Here is a 17,484-nt window from a genome sequence, read left to right as displayed (position 1 = left end):
CGCCACCAGGGAAGTCGGTATATAGTAATTTAGCCCGATGAATGTTAACTGTTCTTATCAGGGAGAGAGAATTTACAATGAGTAGCTTCCTCCTTAGAAGAAATACTCCATCTCCTTTTCTATGGAAATGAAAAATAAATATTACAGAAGTACCTAGATGGTTACTACTATCCAAATTGAGTATTAATGTATATATTAGATTCATAACTATTTTCCTACACTATATTTCAGCCATGACTGCCAAAGATTATCCATCATTGTGGGGCTTTGGAACAACAAAAACATTTAAAATACCTGTTGAACATTTGGATTTCAAGTATATTGAAAAATGTTCAGATGTTAAACACTTGGAAAAAATTCTTTGTGTGCTCAGGTAAGCATTTAAAAATCATATCACGTTTCAGTTTGCCAATTTTAATTATATTGTTGACTTCTAAAATTCAAAGCTACGTTAGAAATTTTGGAGCAGATTTTCCAATATTGAAATTGTTGTTTTTGTCCATGTTAGGTTCCAAAATAGTGGTTTCAATCCTGTGGTTAGTTTGGCGGGTTCTGGCTAGATCTACTTCCAGCACAAGACTTAGGCTAATTAGTATCCAAGAGGGCATTTTTCTTGCTTCCTGGCACTTTCTAGGAACCGGTAAAGCAGCCGTTAGGAGGCACCTGCTTATGCTGATAAAGTGCTTTGGCACTCTCCCACTTCACACTATCTGCCAGCAAAGGTGGGTGACTCACTGGGAGCCGTCGCATGGGGGATGGGGTGGGGGGGACCCCAGAAGTCAGGGAATCAAGGCCTTTTCTGGGTAAGAGCCCTGTGGCTGTGATTGTCAAACTTTAATATTTGCCAAACATGGTGGTTAGAAAATGCAAATTTGAGGGCCCCACTCCTAGAGATTCTGCTTCAGGAAATCATGAGTGGAGCCCAGGAACGTGTTTTTAATGAGCACACTGGCTGATCAACATGCGGTTGGTCAAGGGAACTCTACAAGAAACACTGCCCTGTGGCCTACCGACCTGTGCCACCTGTTTGGGGTTTTTTGAGGGTTTGTCATTTGGAGGATCGCCTCATTACTGCAGAAGCACTTGTGAGCACAAACTGCCCATTTCCGGGACATCAATAGTATTCCTTTTGCTTGGCAGTGGTTCTCTCTTTTCTTTCCTCTGATGCCCTTCCTTACTGCTGTGTCCTTTCCTTTTTCTTTCTCTTTTTTTTCCTTTTTCTTTCTTATCACCTTTAGCCTCCTGTCCTTCCTAAGCATCCCTGCTTGTCCCCAGCCAGTGTTGATGTAATAGCCTCATCATATCATTGTTTTCCCTCTCGCTTTTCTCAACATATAAGAACGTTTTCATTTTTATTTGATTAAAGACTAAAAGAAAATGCGAAGTTTATGGGGTGAAAGAGTTTGAAAGACATTTTATGAATAGCCTAATTAAATTGTATTGACTTGGGATTATTTTTTTAATTTACTTTGAAAATGGGATTTATTTTTATTTTTCTAAAAATTTAGAAGTAAACAGATTCACAAGAATGGGGAAAAGATTGATTTTCCTTAAAAAAAAAAAGCAAAAGAGAACGCATGTCTCTGTATAACTAAGGAAGGAATTCTGTTCCTTGAGTGGTTGAATTTAGAGGTGTGTTGTTCTAAACTGTTCTTCTGCCATTTTCTTCCTATCCCTTTGGGGGGAAAAAGAAAATGAGCTAGAACAGTAACTCCTCATTGGAAAGTAAGTCCAAAGTCTCACTCTTTGCCTGTCTCTAATAATGAATTTCCATTTATAAGTCTAAAATTACCTTATATGCAAAATGAACATATGTGTGCTAAAGAGGAGAGAAAATGTTACCTATTCAACTTTTAAAGTGTGTGATGGAAATTGATGTCTTCTTTGGAGCTCCTTTTTCCCCCTTCATCGCAGTACTCCATAGATTAGCATGTGAAAGTGGAGGTTGCTCTAATTGAGGACGGTGAGGGGAAGGCAGCAGCTCAGCCTCCATCCTCATTTGGGGCAGACTGTGAGATCTCTGTGGAACCCCTGGGCTCCATGGAACCCAGCTTGCAAACCACTGGTCTATATGATCTCTAAATGAAGTGGTAACTCTAAAATTCTGAATTTTTTAAAAGGTCTGGTGAGGAAGGATATTATCCTGAACTTACTGAATTTTGTGAAAAGCGCCTTTCAGGCTTGGCTCCTGGAAGTAGAGCTTTGAGGAGAGAGAAACCTGCAGCAACAGCAGCCAGTTTCACAGCAGAAGAATGGGAAAAAATTGACGGTGATATAAAGGTATAGAGTAACATCACTTTTTGTGACATTGTTGTGGATATATATCTACTTTACTTATCTGAAATCCTAGGCTTCCTTTTTTGTCAGTAAAGGGCTTTTAGTAGTAATTACTTAGGTGGTACTGGCTGCTTCTTACACCGAGGAGAATATTGTGAATGTGTGTGTGTGTGTGTGTGCGTGCGTGTGTGTATGTCTGGATTTGTTGGTGGGGGGTGGGGAGGGCATGCTCATGTATTTTATTTTTTTTATTTTTTTAACATAAATTAATTTATTTATTTGTTTTTGGCTGAGTTGGATCTTTGTTGCTGTGCGCAGGCTTTCTCTAGTTGCAGTGAGCTGGGGCTACTCTTCGTTGCGGTGTGCGAGCGTCTCATTACAGTGGCTTCTCTTGTTGCGGTGCGGAGACTCTAGGCGTGCGGGCTTCAGTATTTGTGGCACATGGGCTCAGTAGTTGTGGCTCGCGGGCTCTAGAGCGCAGGCTCGGTAGTTGTGGTGCATAGGCTTAGTTGCTTTGCGGCATGTGGGATCTTCCCGGACCAGGAATTGAGCCCGTGTCCCCTGCATTGGCAGGCAGATCCTTAACCACTGCACCACCAGGGAAGCCCTGCACATGTATTTTAAATGACTGAATAATATCCCATCCTATGAAAGGAACATAATTCAGTCAGCATCTATAAATAGTGTTATGTTTGTTCATAATTTTTTTGTACCATCCTGGTTGTTTCCTCGGGATAAATTATTAGAATTCAAATTACTTGATCAAAGGCTCTAAATATTTTTAAGGCTGTTGAAACACATTTCTGTGTTCTCAGGAAGTTGTACCTTTGTACTCTCCCACCAGCAGTGTGTAAGAATGCTCACTTCAGGTACTCTTCACTTGAAACTGTAATCATTCTTTACATTTTAAAGTCAATTAAACAGTTAAAAAATGATAGTACGTAGTGTATTGTTTGTTTACTAGTATCGTTAAATTTTTAAAAATCTGTCACTTGAATTTCGTATTTTGTTAATGACCTGTTTCTGTCTTTACTGATTTCTCTTAATCAGCTTTATTGTTATTATTCACATTCAATAAAAATTAGCTATTTTATAAAACAAACAAATGTATGCAACAAAGCAGAAACAGACTCACAGACATAGAGAACAAAATAGTGGTTACCAGTGGGGAGAGGGAGGAAGGAGGGGCAGGATAGGGGTAAGGGATTAAGAGATACAAACTACTGTGTATAAAATAAATAAGCAACAAGGGTGTACAGCACAGGGAAGCAGAGCAATTCTTTTGTAATAACTTTAAATGGAGTATAATCTATAAAAATATTTAATCACTATGTTGTATACCTGAAACTAACATAATATTGTATATTAACTATACTTCAATTTTTTAAAAATTAGCGATTTTATGGTAATTTCACTGAGTTTTGACAAACTGCATTTGCTGTGGAATATTTCCATTATCCCTAAAAGTTTTGTTTTGCCCCTTTGCAGTCAGTGCTGACTCCATACCCTGGCTCCGGGCAACTGCTGAACTGCTTTCTATCATTATAGATTTGCCTTTTCTAGACTTTCATATAAATATAATTATATAGTGTATCTTCTTTCATGTCTGGGTTCTTTCACTTAGCATGATGCTTTTGAGATTCATCTATGTTGTTGCATGTGTCCACAGTTCATTCCTTTTAATTGCTGAGTAGTAGTGAATTGTATGGATATCTCACAGTTTAACCATTTACCCATTGATGAACAAATGCCAAAATGTTTTCCGAAGTGGCAATCAATCCTGCCAATAATGGATAAAAGTTCCAGTTGCTCTATATTGTGGTCCATACTTAGTATTGGCAGGTTTGTTAATTTTAGCTATTCTATTAGGTATATAGTGGTATCTCATTGTGGTTTTCATTTGCGTTTCTCTAATAACTAATGATGTTGAATGTCTTTTCATGTACTTATTTGTCATCCATATATCTTCTTTTGTAGAGTGTCTTTAAATCCTTTGTCCATTAAAAGAAATAGATTTTTTGTGTTATTTATTGAGTTGTAAAATACACGTCTTTCATGTATTTTACACACAAAGATACATCTTTGCAAATATTTTCTGATATTGTGTGGCTTGCCTTTTCATTTTTTTAACAGTACCTTTGAAAGAGCAAAAGTTTTTACTTTTGATGAAACCGATTTTTCTTTTTATAGTTTGTGCTTTTGTGTCCTATTAAGAAATCTTTGTCTAATTCAAGATCCCTAAATTTTCTCCTCTGATTCTTCTAGAAAGTTTATAGTTTTAGCTTTTAAATATACGTCTAAGATCTGTTTCATTTTTTAGACACACACACAAATATATACATACACACACATACATATATTTGTACATACTAATATGGATATCCAAAAGTTCATGTGTCATTTAATGAAAGATTATCCTTTCCTGATTGAAATTCTTGGTACCATTATCGAAAATCAACTGACCATGTATGTGTAAGTCTATTTCTGAACTCTCTCTATTCTGTTCATCAATCTAAATGTGTGTCTTTACACCAGTACTCCATTGTCTTGATTACAGTAAGTCTATTTTTTAATTTTAATTTTATCAACATATTGGAGTATAGTTGATTTACAGTGTTGTGTTAGTTTCAGGTGTACAGCAAAGTGATTCAGTTATACATTTTTATATATATTCTTTTTCAGATTCTTTTCCCATATATGCACTAAGTCTTGAAATCAGATAGTGCAAGTCCTCCAACTCTGTTCTTCATTTTCAGAGCTGTTTTGGGTGTTCCAGGTCCTTTACTTGCGCATTTCTCTCTCTTTTTTTTTTTTAACCTCTTTATTGGGGTAAAATTGCTTTACAGTGGTGAGTTAGTTTCTGCTTTATTACAAAGTGAATCAGTTATACGTATACATATGTTCCCATATCTCTTCCCTCTTGCGTCTCCCTCCCTCCCACACTCCCTATCCCACCCATCCAGGCGGTCATAAAGCACCGAGCTGATCTCCCTGTGCTATGCAACTGCTTCCCACTAGCTATCTACCTTACGTTTGGTAGTGTATATATGGCCATGCCTCTCTCTCACTTTGTCACAGCTCACCCTTCCCCCTCCCCATATCCTCAAGTCCGTTCTCTAGTAGGTCTGTGTCTTTATTCCTGTCTTACCCCTTGGTTCTTCATGACATTTTTTTTTCTTAAATTCCATATATATGTGTTAGTGTATGGTATTTGTCTTTCTCTTTGTGTTTCTCCTTGTATTTATCCTGTATGGGACTCTCTGTGCTTCCTGGACTTGATTAACTATTTCCTTTCCCCTATTAGGGAAGTTTTCAACTATAATCTCTTCAAATATTTTTCTCAGTCCCTTTTTTTTTCTCTTCTTCTTGTGGAACCCCTGTAATTTGAATGTCAGTGCGTTTAATGTTGTCCCAGAGGTCTCTGAGACTGTCCTCAGTTCTTTTTATTCTTTTTTCTTTATTCTGCTCTGCAGTAGTTATTTCCACTATTTTATCTTCCAGGTCACTTATCCGATCTTCTGTCTTAGTTATTCTGCTATTGATCCCATCTAGAGTATTTTTCATTTCATTTATTGTGTTGTTCATTGTTGTTTGTTTCATCTTTAGTTCTTCTAGGTCCTTGTTAAATGTTTCTTGCATTTTGTCTATTCTGTTTCCAAGATTTTGGATCATCTTTACTATCATTATTCTGAATTCTTTTTCAGTTAGACTGCCTATTTCCTTTTATTTGTTAGGTCTGGTGGGTTTTTATCTTGCTCCTTCGTTTGTGGTGAGTTTTTCTGTCTTCTCATTTTGCTTATCTTACTGTGTTTGGGGTCTCCTTTTTGCAGGCTGCAGGTTTGTAGTTCCTGTTGTTTTTGGTGTCTGTCCCCAGTGGCTAAGGTTGGTTCAGTGTGTTGTGTAGGCTTCCTGGTGGTGGGGACTAGTGCCTGTGTTCTGGTGGATGAGGCTGTATCTTGTCTTTCTGGTGGGTAGGTCCACGTCTGGTGGTGTGTTTTGGGGTGTCTGTGGACTTATTATGATTTTAGACAGCCTCTCTGCTAATGGGTGGGGTTGTGTTCCTATTTTGCTAGTTGTTTGGCATAGGGTGTCCAGCACTGTAGCTTGCTGGTCATTGAGTGAAGTTGGGTCCTGGCGTTGAGATGGAGATCTCTGGGAGATTTTCGCCGTTTGATAGTATGTGGAGCTGGGAGGTCTCTTGTTGACCAGTGTCCTGAAGTTGGCTCTCCCAGCTCAGAGGCACAGCACTGACTCCTGGCTGCAGCACCAAGAGCCTTTCCTCCACATGGCTTTCACGCTGCCCTAGTCTCGTAGCTCCTGCCACTGCTCCTCAGGCCGGGTCCCTGTGGGAGCTGCTTGCCAATTTCTACAAAATACCTTGCTTGTATTTGAGTTGGGATTGTGTTGAATTTGTGGATCAATTTTGGAGGAATTGATATCTTAACAATATTGAGATTTCTGATCCATGAACATATATTTTTCCTGTTCATATAGGTCTTTAATGAAGCAGTGTCTCATAGTTTTCAGTGTATACTTCTTATTTTTAATGAAATTTATTTCTAAGTATCTAATATATTTTATGCTACTGTAAAAGTTAATGTTTTAATTTAAATTTTTTTGCTCATTCTTAGTCACTTCAGATATGAAATTTTATTGGTTTATATAAAATTTATCATCTTAACTTTTTTTTTTTTTTTTTTGCGGTACGTGGGCCTCTCCCTGTTGTGACTCTCCTGTTGCAGAGCACAGGCTCTGGATGCGCAGGCTCAGCAGCCATGTCTCACAGGCCTAGCCGCTCCATGGCATGTGGGATGTTCCCGGACCGGGGCGCGAACCTGTGTCCCCTGCATCGGCAGGCGGCCTCTCAACCACTGCGCCACCAGGGAAGCCCCTATCTTAACCATTTTTAAGTGTACAGTTCATTAGTGTTAAGTATATTCATATTGTTGTGCAACCAATCCCAAAAACTTTTTCATCTCCAAAACCGAAGTTCTCTACCCATTAAATAACAACTCTCCAATCCTACCCCCACCACCAGCCCCTGGCAACCACCATTCTACTTTCTGTTTTATTTTTTGATCTGTTTACGTTCTTTTTTATTGCAGTATAGTTGATTTACAATGTTGTGTCAGCATCAGGTGTGCAGCACAGTGATTCAGTTATACATACATATATATCTATCTTTTTTCTGATTTTTTTCCCTTATAGGTTATTACAAAATATTGAGTATAGTTCCCTGTGCTACACAGTAGGTCCTTGTTGATTATTTTATATATAGTAGTGTGTATATATTAATCCCAAACTCCTAATTTATCCCTCCCCCCCTTTCCCTTTTGATAACCGTAAGTTTGTTTTCTATGTCTGTGGGCGTATTTCTGTTTTGTTTATAAGTTCATTTATATCAGGTTTTTTTGGATTCCATATATAAATAATATCATATTATGTTAGTCTTTGTCTGGCTTTTCACTTAGTATAATCATCTCTAGTCCATCCATGTTGCTGCAGATGGCATCATTTCATTCTTTTTTATGGCTGAGTAATATTCTGCTGAATAAATATACCACATCTTCCTTATCCATTCACCTGTTGATAGACATTTAGGTTGCTTGCATGTCTTGGCTATTGTAAACAGTGCTGCAATGAACATTGGGGTGTGTATATCTTTTCCAATTACGGTTTTATCCAGTCATTTTAGAACTGGGATGACTGCCGTATTGATGTGACTTGATTTTTTATATATATATATATATATATATATATATATATATAAAACTGTATTAGCTGTTTGTATATTTTGGAGATTAATCTTTTGTCACTTGCATCATTTGCAAATATTTTCTCCTATTCTGTAGGTTGTCTTTTCGTTTTGTTTGTGGTTTCCTTTGCTGTGCAAAAGCTTTTAAGTTTAATTAGGTACCATTTGTTTATTTTTGTCTTTATTTCCATTATTCTAGGAGATGGATCTGAAAAGATATTGCTGCAATTTATGTCAAAGAGTGTTCTGCCTATGTTTTCCTCTAGGAGTTTTAAAGTATCCAGTCTTAAATCTATTTTTATTTATTTATTTATTTATTTATTTGCGGTACGCGGGCCTCTCACTGTTGTGGCCTCTCCCATTGCGGAGCACAGGCTCCGGATGTGCAGGCTCAGCGGCCATGGCTCATGGGCCCAGCCACTCCGCGGCATGTGGGATCTTCCTGGACCAGGGCACAAACCCATTCATGTTCCCTGCATTGTCAGGTGGACTCTCAACCACTGCGCCACCAGGGAAGCCCTTTAATTTATTTTTGTATGTGGTGGGAGAGAATGTTCTAATTTCATTCTTCTACATGTGGCTGTCCGGTTTTCCCAGCACCACTTATTGAAGAGTCTGTCTTTTCTCCGTTGTGTATTCTTGCTTGCTTTGTCATAGATTAATGACCATAGGTGTGTGGGTTTATTTCTTGGCTGTCTATCCTGTTCCATTGATCTATATTTCTGTTTTTTGTGCCAGTACCATACTGTTTTGATTATTGTAGCTTTATAGCATAGTCTGAAGTCAGGAAGCCTGGTTCCTCCAGCTTCATTTTTCTTTCTCAAGATTGCTTTTGGCTCTTTGGGGTATTTTGTGTTTCCATACAAATGTAAAATTTTTTGTTCTAGTTCTGTGAAAAATGCCATTGGTAATTTGATAGGAATTGCATTGAATGTGTAAATTGCCTTGGGTAATATAGTCATTTTGACAATATTGATTCTTCTAATCCAAGAACATGGTATATCTTTCCATCTCTTTGTGTCATCATCGATTTCTTTCATCAGCCTCTTATAGATTTTGGAGTACAGAGCATTTGCCTCCTTGGGTAGGTTTATTCCTAGGTATTTTATTCTTTTTTATGTGATGATGAATGGGATTGTTTCCTTAATTTTTCTTTCTGATCTTTTGTTGTTAATGTATAGAAATGCAACAGATTTCTGTGTGTTAAGTTTGTATCCTGCGACTTTACCAAATTCATCGATGAGCTTTAATAGTTTTCTGGTAGCATCTGGTAGTATAATAAGTATCATGTTATCTGCAAATTGTGACAGTTTAACAACTTCTTTTCCAGTTTGGATGCCTTTTATTTCTTTTTCTTCTCTGATTGCTGTGGCTAGGACTTCAAAAACTTTGTTGAATAAAAGTGGTGATATTGGACATCCTTTTCTTCTTCCTGTTCACCATTGAGTATGATGTTAGCTGTGAGTTTGTCATTTATGGCCTTTGTTATGTGGAGGTATGTTCCCTCTTTGCCCATTTTCTGGAGAGTTTTTATCATAAATGGATGTTGAATTTTATCAAAAGCTTTTTCTGCATCTATTGACCATTCTACTTTCTGTTTCTTTGAGTTTGGCTAATCTAAATACCTCATATCAGTAGAATTTTAACTTCAATTTCTACTTGTACATTGCAAGCTTATAGTTATCTAAAATTGGCCTTTTTATATTGATTGTGTATCCTGTGTCTTGTTTAATTCAAACTAACACATTTGTTCTAGTAGCTTTTTTTGTAGATTCCTTGGATTTTCTTTATGGAAGATTATGGCATCTGTGAATATTGAAAGATTTTCTTCTTTTCCATACTGGCTGCCTTTTATTCCTTTTACTTGCCTTATTCCATTGGCTTGGACCTCTAGTACAATGTTGAAATGAGAGCAGATATCTTTGTCTTGTTCCCAATCTTAGGTGAAATCATCCAGCCTTTCATTATGTTACTTTTAGATTTGTATAGATGTCCTATATCAGGTTGAGGAAGTTCCCTTTTGTTCCATGTTTGATGGATGGAGAATTTTTATCATGAATGGATATTGAATTTTGTGAAATGCTTTTCCTGCATTTATTGAGATGAACATATGGTTTTCTTAGTAGTCTGTTAATAAGGTAATTTATGTACACTGTTTTTGAGTGTTATAGTAACCTTGCATTCCAGGATAAACCCTACTCATCATGATGTATCTCTTTCATATGGATTGGATTGCTAAAATTTTGTCAAGGACTTTTTGTGTCTATGGATCATGAGAGATATTGGCCTGTAATTTTCTTGTAATGTCATTGTCTAGTTTCTTAGCAGGGTACTGTTGACCTCAGAGTGAGTTGGAAAGTATTCTCTCTTCTTCTGTTTCCTAGAAAAGCTTGTGTATAATTGATATTATTTCTTCCTTAAATGTTTTCTAGAATTTACCATTGATGCCATCTGGGCCTCAAGTTTTCTTTATTGGTAAGGTTTTAACTATTAATTCAGTTTCTTTAGTAGACTCAGGGCTATTCGGGTTATCTTCAGAGCTTTCTCTCTGTCCAGCTCTCTCCTCTCAGAAATCTTGCCTCCTCAGTTCTTGCAATCTTGGTCTCCCCAAAGTCTGACCTCCGTTCTTCTAAATTCATTGAGACCTAAGACTGTTTCCTTTCCCTATGCTGTAGCCTGGAAACACTAGGCAGTCAGTTTGGAGCAAATGTAGGGTTTACCTCATTTGTTTTCCTTCTTTCCAGAATTACTGTCCTGTGCTACCTGTTGTCCAGTGTCTGAAAACTATTGTTTCATATATCAGGTTTTCTGAAGTTTAGGCAGGAGGGTAAATCTAGTCCCTGTTACTTTGTCAGAGCCAGAAGCTCCTTTATTGACTTTTCTATTGATATGTTTCTTATTTATTTGTAAGAGTTCTTTCCTACATATTTTAATTTTTCCCTCAATTTGTTAATTTGCCTTATAAGTTTTGTGTGTGATGTTTATTTATTTATTTTTATGTAACCACACCTCTTGATTTTATCCTTTATGATCTTTACATTTGTTTTATACTTAGGAAGACTCTGTCTCCACCAGATACATATTTACCAATATTGTCTCATAGTTCCTTTGTGGCTTCATTTTGCTTAAGAAATATATATATTTTTAAACAGACTCTGGGAAAACAAATTTTTTTGGTTTTACTTAATTTTATTCAGCGTATTTTTTTCTGAGGTAAATCATACACTTGAAAACAATTTTGAGTTATATGTATTCTCTAACTCAGAATGCTAATTTTTAAAAACTTTCAGCTTTCTCATTTTGTCATTTTATTGACTTGAGTTTGAAAATTTGGTAATTAATCTACAGGTTAAAATAGCAGTTCTTGTCCAGCGGTCTTTGGCTTTATTTTCTGAGGGGTAAACAGCCGTTTTAATTGCAGGGCCTGTTTGTTCTTTCTCGGTCAATTCTTAAGTTAGTTTCCTTCTCATCTTTCCTTCATACTTTTCTTGCCACTTCTCCCTCGTTCCCATTCTCTCTCTCCCTTTCCTCCTCTATAATCCTTCCTCTCTCCTTTTACCTTTCTTCCCTTGTTTTTCTTTTTCTCTTCCTGTTTCTCCTGTTTGCCTCCTTTTCATCCTCCCTGCCTCCTATATGGGTAGGACAGTTAATATAGTTTATCCTAGCCCCTATTTGAAGAGTGTCTGACAAATATTAGACCCTCACTATATATCTGCTGAATAATAAATAATAGAATTTCACAGATAATAAGGAAATATCTTACTCAGTTTTTTTGGCCTCTGTGACGATTCAGTTTAATAAACATTATTGTAAACCTAGTATATGCCAGACACTGTGCTGGGTTTTTTTGTGTTTTTTGTTTGTTTTAAGTACTTCACCTTTTCTTGTATCTAAATTAAGTTTTTCAGGGAATTTGTTTATTTTATCTAACTTGCAAAGTTATTGGTATAAATTCGTCTAAAACATCCCCTTATTTTTTTTAATATCTGTAGAATTATTAGTGACGTACCTCTTTTATCCCTGATACTAGTAATTTGTATTTTTTCCTTTCACTTTCTTTTGACTAGTCTTGCTAAGTGTTTGTCAGTTGTATTAATTTATTTCCAGAAAAACTAGTTTTGGGCTTCCCTGGTGGCGCAGTGGTTGAGAGTCCGCCTGCTGATGCAGGGGACATGGGTTCGTGCCCTGCTCCGGGAAGATCCCACATGCCGCGGAGCGGCTGGGCCTGTGAGCCATGGCCGCTGGGCCTGCACGTCCGGAGCCTGAGCTCCGCAGCAGGAGAGGCCACAACAGTGAGAGGCCCACTTACCACAAAAAAAAACAAAAAACAAAACAAAACAAAAAACTAGTTTTGAATGTTGATTTTCTTTATTTTTCTATTATCTGTTTTATAGATTCCTACTTTTTTTTTTTTTGGTGGTACGCGGGCCTCTCACTGTTGCGGCCTCTCCCGTTGCGGAGCTCAGGCTCCGGACGTGCAGGCCCAGCGGCCATGGCTCACGGGCCCAGCCGCTCCACGGCATGTGGGATCTTCCTGGACCGGGACACGAACCCGTGTCCCCTGCATCGGCAGGCGGACTCTCAACCACTGCGCCACCAGGGAAGCCCTAGATTCGTACTTTTATTTTTTAATATTTTTATTTCCTTCTACCTACTTCGGCTTTAATGTGTTTTCTCTCTCTTCATTAGTTTTTTAAGGTAGAAGCTTAAATAATTGGATCTTAAGCCTTTCTTCTTGTTTAAAGTTGTATATTTCTCTCTAATACTTTATCTGAATCCTACAAATTATATGTCATGTTTTCATTATCACTTAGTTCAAATTATTTTCCAATTTCCCATCTGATTTCCTTTTTTAACCCATGATCTCTTTATAAGTGTATTGTTTAATTTCCAATTACTTGGGGATAATTTAAATACTTATTACTGAATTCTAGTTTAGGTCTCTTGTGGTCAGATACCATACTTTGTCTAATTTCACCCCTATCTAATTTATTGAGACTTTTTTTGGCCTATGTTCCATGTGCTCTTGAAAATAACATAGAAGTTTTTAATATTGATTAGGTCAAGTTGGTTAATGTTCACATCTGCTATAACATTACTGATTCTCTTTTTGTCCACGTTTTCCCTGTGTCCATTCTACTGTTGATCAAATAGATTCATTTTGGATACTGAGTTTTTCATTTTCAGGATTTCCATTAAATCTTTTTAAAGTTTCCATTCTTCTCCCAAAGTTCTCAATTGTTCATGCATGTTGTCCACCCTCCTCACATATTTACTGTAGCTGTTTGTAAGTCCCTATTTGTTACTTCCAACATCCTTCCACTCTATGAGTCTGCTTCTATTGACTGTGGGTAATGTTTTTCTGCTTCTTTGTCTTTCTTGTTATTTGTATATTTTATACTGACCACTGTATATAAAAAAAATCAGTGGAATCTGAAGTAATTAATATTTAACTACAGAAAGGAGCATGTTCCTTCTGTCAAACTGCTAGAGTTGGAGACTGGGTCAATCTAATCTGTATGTTAAGTTGCAGCTGATGTGCTAAGGTTCTTGATATTAAGACATAGGCTCTGCCCTCAAGGAACTTACAGTGTGGTAAGAGGGACAAACAATAAATAGAGGATTTAAAGTCTATGCTAAACACAGAGGAGGAACACTTTTAGCCCAACCAGGAAGTTCAGAGAAAGCTTGCTGGAAGGGATGATGAAAAAGATCTTGTAAGATAAATAAAGTAGGAAGGGCACCAATGAATGTAGGAAGGGCTCCAATGAATATACTGAACAATACTGAACTGTACACTTAAAAATAGTTACGATGATACATTTTATGTTATTGTATATTTTCCTACAGTTGAAAAAAAAAAACGAGAGGGTAAGAAGGGCATTTCAGGTAGGGAAAAATGGCATGATCAAATTGTCACCTAAAAATTGACCCACAGTAAACTATGATGATGTACAGTCCTTTCTAATGCCTGGTTAATTATTTCAAACTGTATATTTACCTTCTTTTTTCCTCTCTTCTTCTTAGAGTTGGGTATCAGAAATTAAAAAAGAAGATGATAAAATACACTTTCAAGAAAATGAAACATTTCCAGCAATGGAAGATAATTTGCCTCCAGTTCGTGGTTCAACCAGCTATCTTCATGTTGCCAAGGTAGGCCTTTTTGGTGTGGGGTGTGAGTGGTAGGGGGAGAAAGTTGTTTATTAAGAACATTATCTTGATTTAATCAGTGTAGCCGAAGTGTGATGTCTTGTAGGCAGCTGGGGATTTTTTTTCAGGTGATCGTGTGTCATCACCTTCTGGAGTAGGCCTCACCTGGAGATCAAAATCAAACAGTATTTTCATTTGAAGGCTTGCATCTTGAGTTTACCACCTTCCTCATTTTTTCTTTTGCTGTTCTGTCTCTTCTACTCTGACAAGTTTTGATGAGTACTTAAGATCCAATTCAGTGTGTAAGAGTTTCAGGGAGTAATTTCATGTATCCAATAGAGGTATAGAGGGAGTAGTTTATTACACAATTAAGTATGATTTAAAGCATTAAACAGCTGAATTAATCTGTTTAACCGATTAAACATGGATTTCAAGCAGTTATAGATGTCATTTCTCTGTTTAGTGCATTTCTCCCCCCATCTCCAGCCCCTCAGTTTTATTCCTCTGAGATTGGTCCCTATTTTGCCATGCAGATCTCTCCTTGGTAACCCATGGCTTCCATAGAGAAGGGGCTTGTTGGAGTTCCAGGTTCACTTAACTTCAAGTTAAAATTGAGCTTCTTGGCATCCACCTGACCCTGATATTATAGAAACCAGCCCTTGTCTCCAGTGGGCTTTCGCTTGGATCACACATTCCATTCCCTCTGCCCTTCTTTTTTTTTTTTTTTTTTTCTTTTATTCCTATCATCTTTAAGAGGATGCTTACCTAAGTTTCTTCATTTCGGGTTGAGTCATTCTTGTTTTTCTCGTCTCTTCTTTGAGTACCCAGTTTTATTTGAAAAACATTCATAGCCTTTTCATCACTCTGCTCCTTGGTAATTTACCTTCCTGGGTCTTTTTACTCATTAGGAATTACTCAGGTAACTGAGGTACAAAGTAAGTAAGTATAGGAAGGATACTACTGTCTGTAATCAGTGAATTCGTATTTATTGAACACCCATTATGTGTTAAGTCTGTGTCCTGAAACTATAACAACAGAAAACATTTGGTCTGTGTCCTCAAAGAGCTTATAGTACAGTCGGAATAGACAGACCAGTAGTACAGTGGTTCTCAAAGTATGGCCCGTGGAAGCTGATTGTCCCAGAGATCCTTCTAGGGGATCCAGAAAGTCAACGTTATTTTAAAAAATAATGCTGATGCTTTTGTCTCTTTCACTCAGTTGACATTTGCACTGAGGGTAAACCTGCTGGTGCCTTACCAGGAATCAAGGCAGTGGCACCAACTGGACTAGTGGTCATTGTTTTCTCCACTGCTGTGCACTCATAGTAAAAAATTCCAGTTTAACTTAAAAGTGTCTTTGATGAAACAATAAAACTTTTTTGTCATTAAATCTTGAATCTTGAGGACATATCTTTTTAACATTCTGTGTGTACCAAATGTAAAATAGATAGCTAGTGGGAAGCAGCCACATAGCACAGGGAGATCAGCTCCGTGCTTTGTGTCCACCTAGAGGGGTGGGATAGGGAGGGTGGGAGGGAGTCGCAAGAGGGAGGGGATATGGGGATATATGTATATGTATAGCTGCTTCACTTTGTTATACAGCAGAAACTAACACACCATTGTAAAGCAACTATACTTCAATAAAGATGTTAAAAAAATATTCTGTGTGACAAAATGAGGAGTACACAGAAGGCACTTCACTGTGAAATGAAATATGGTTATCATAAGAAAAAGCACTTGTGTGATTGACCGCCAGCCGAAATAGCAACTCTTTCCTGGAACAATTTTTACTTGAAGAAATGACTGGCAGACAAGCTATAGTTATTCAGAGTTGAGTTTTGGGCAGACATTTTCTTGGAAATAGTGCAATGGTCTATCACTTCAAAGAAATCAATGAACAGTATTTGTTGCCAGTGCTAAAACCTGAGCTTTCAGGTAGAATTCAGAGTATTTCATATTATTGGGGGCTCTCAAATACCTACTTGTGACAAAAAAAATTTCCCCTTAAGGGAGACGCTTAGTGACTTTTCTGATGAGCTCCATGAGGATTTTTTTTTTTTTTTTACTTTTAAACAATTGAGATATGGTTGATGTACAATATTATACAAGTTACAGGTGTTATAACAGTGATTCACAGTTTTTAAAGGTTATACTCCATCTATAGTTATTATAAAATATTGGCCATATTCGCTGTGTTGTACAGTATATCCTTGTAGCTAATTTATTTTATACATAATACTTTGTACCTCTTAATCACCTACTCTGGTTTTGCCCCTCCCCCTCCCCTCTCCCCATTGGTAACCACTAGCTTGTTCTCTGTATCTATGAGTCTGTTTCCTTTTTGTTATATTCACGAGTTTAGTTTTTAGGTTCCACATATAAGTGATATCATATAGTATTTGTCTTTCTCTGTCTGACTTATTTCACCTAGCATAATACCCTTCAAGTCCATCCATGTTGTTGCAAATGGTAAAATTTCATTCTTTTTTATGTTTGTATACACTACTTCTTCTTTATCCATTCATCTGTTGATAGACACTTAAGTTGCTTCCAGATCTTGGCAATTGTAAATAATGCTGCTGTGTACATTGGGGTGCATGCATCTCTTTGAATTAGTGTTTGCATTTTATTCAAATATATACCCTGGAGTGGAATTGCTTGATCGTAGGGTAGTTCTATTTTTAGTTTTTTGAGAAACTGCCATACTGTTTTCCACAGTGGATGCACCAACAGTGTACAAGGATTCCCTTTTCTTCACATCCTCTCTAATATTTGTTATTTATGGTCTTTTTGATGATAGCCATTCTGACAGGTGTGAGGTGATATCTCGTGGTTTTAATTTGCATTTCCCTGACGATTAGTGATGTTGAGCATCTTTGCGTGTGCCTGTCGGTGAACTCCATGAGGATTTTAACAGATATGATTTTTTAATTGTATAATGAAATGTAGGAATATTTGGAAGATCTGTGTAACTCCTAATGACCAATGATACAAAATCGTGCTTGTATAAATGATCCATTCAGATGGTTTCAAATTATGACTTTTAAGAAATCATTTAAGAAACTATTTGTGAGCTGTTGTTTGCTTTCCTCCCATTCCCTTCAAGGTGCTTGCAGTGGACATGTGACCTGGGTTGAGCCACTTAGTAGCACCAAGCTAGTGCTTGGTCAGTGATGGGCCCATAACTGAAGCTAGCCAGAGTCCTTCCCTGGGATTTCTCTAACTAAAGATGGAGAGAAAAGTCACTCTCCTTTTCCTTTCTGATTGGGAGGCCTGTGAGGTTATAATCCCAGACTGTGTGTG

The 17,484-nt window shown here is 37.3% G+C and overlaps 1 protein-coding gene across 1 annotated transcript in view; it reads left to right on the top strand.

Moving 5' to 3' along the window:
- SPAG1 (sperm associated antigen 1) overlaps positions 1–17,484 on the top strand; it is a 93,840-nt gene that overhangs the window by 3,397 nt on the left and 72,959 nt on the right. The window contains exons 3-5 of the mRNA XM_024756572.1: positions 232–373; positions 2,121–2,280; positions 14,060–14,185. Coding sequence (XP_024612340.1) covers positions 232–373; positions 2,121–2,280; positions 14,060–14,185 — 428 coding nt within the window. The remainder of the gene's footprint in view (positions 1–231; positions 374–2,120; positions 2,281–14,059; positions 14,186–17,484) is intronic.

The sequence above is a fragment of the Neophocaena asiaeorientalis genome, unplaced genomic scaffold (assembly GCF_003031525.2).
Source record: "Neophocaena asiaeorientalis asiaeorientalis breed wild unplaced genomic scaffold, Neophocaena_asiaeorientalis_V1.1 scaffold29, whole genome shotgun sequence".
Taxonomy (NCBI): Eukaryota; Metazoa; Chordata; class Mammalia; order Artiodactyla; family Phocoenidae; genus Neophocaena; species Neophocaena asiaeorientalis.
Note: the sequence above shows the minus strand (reverse complement) of the source record. Positions and strands in the feature narration are given on the sequence as shown.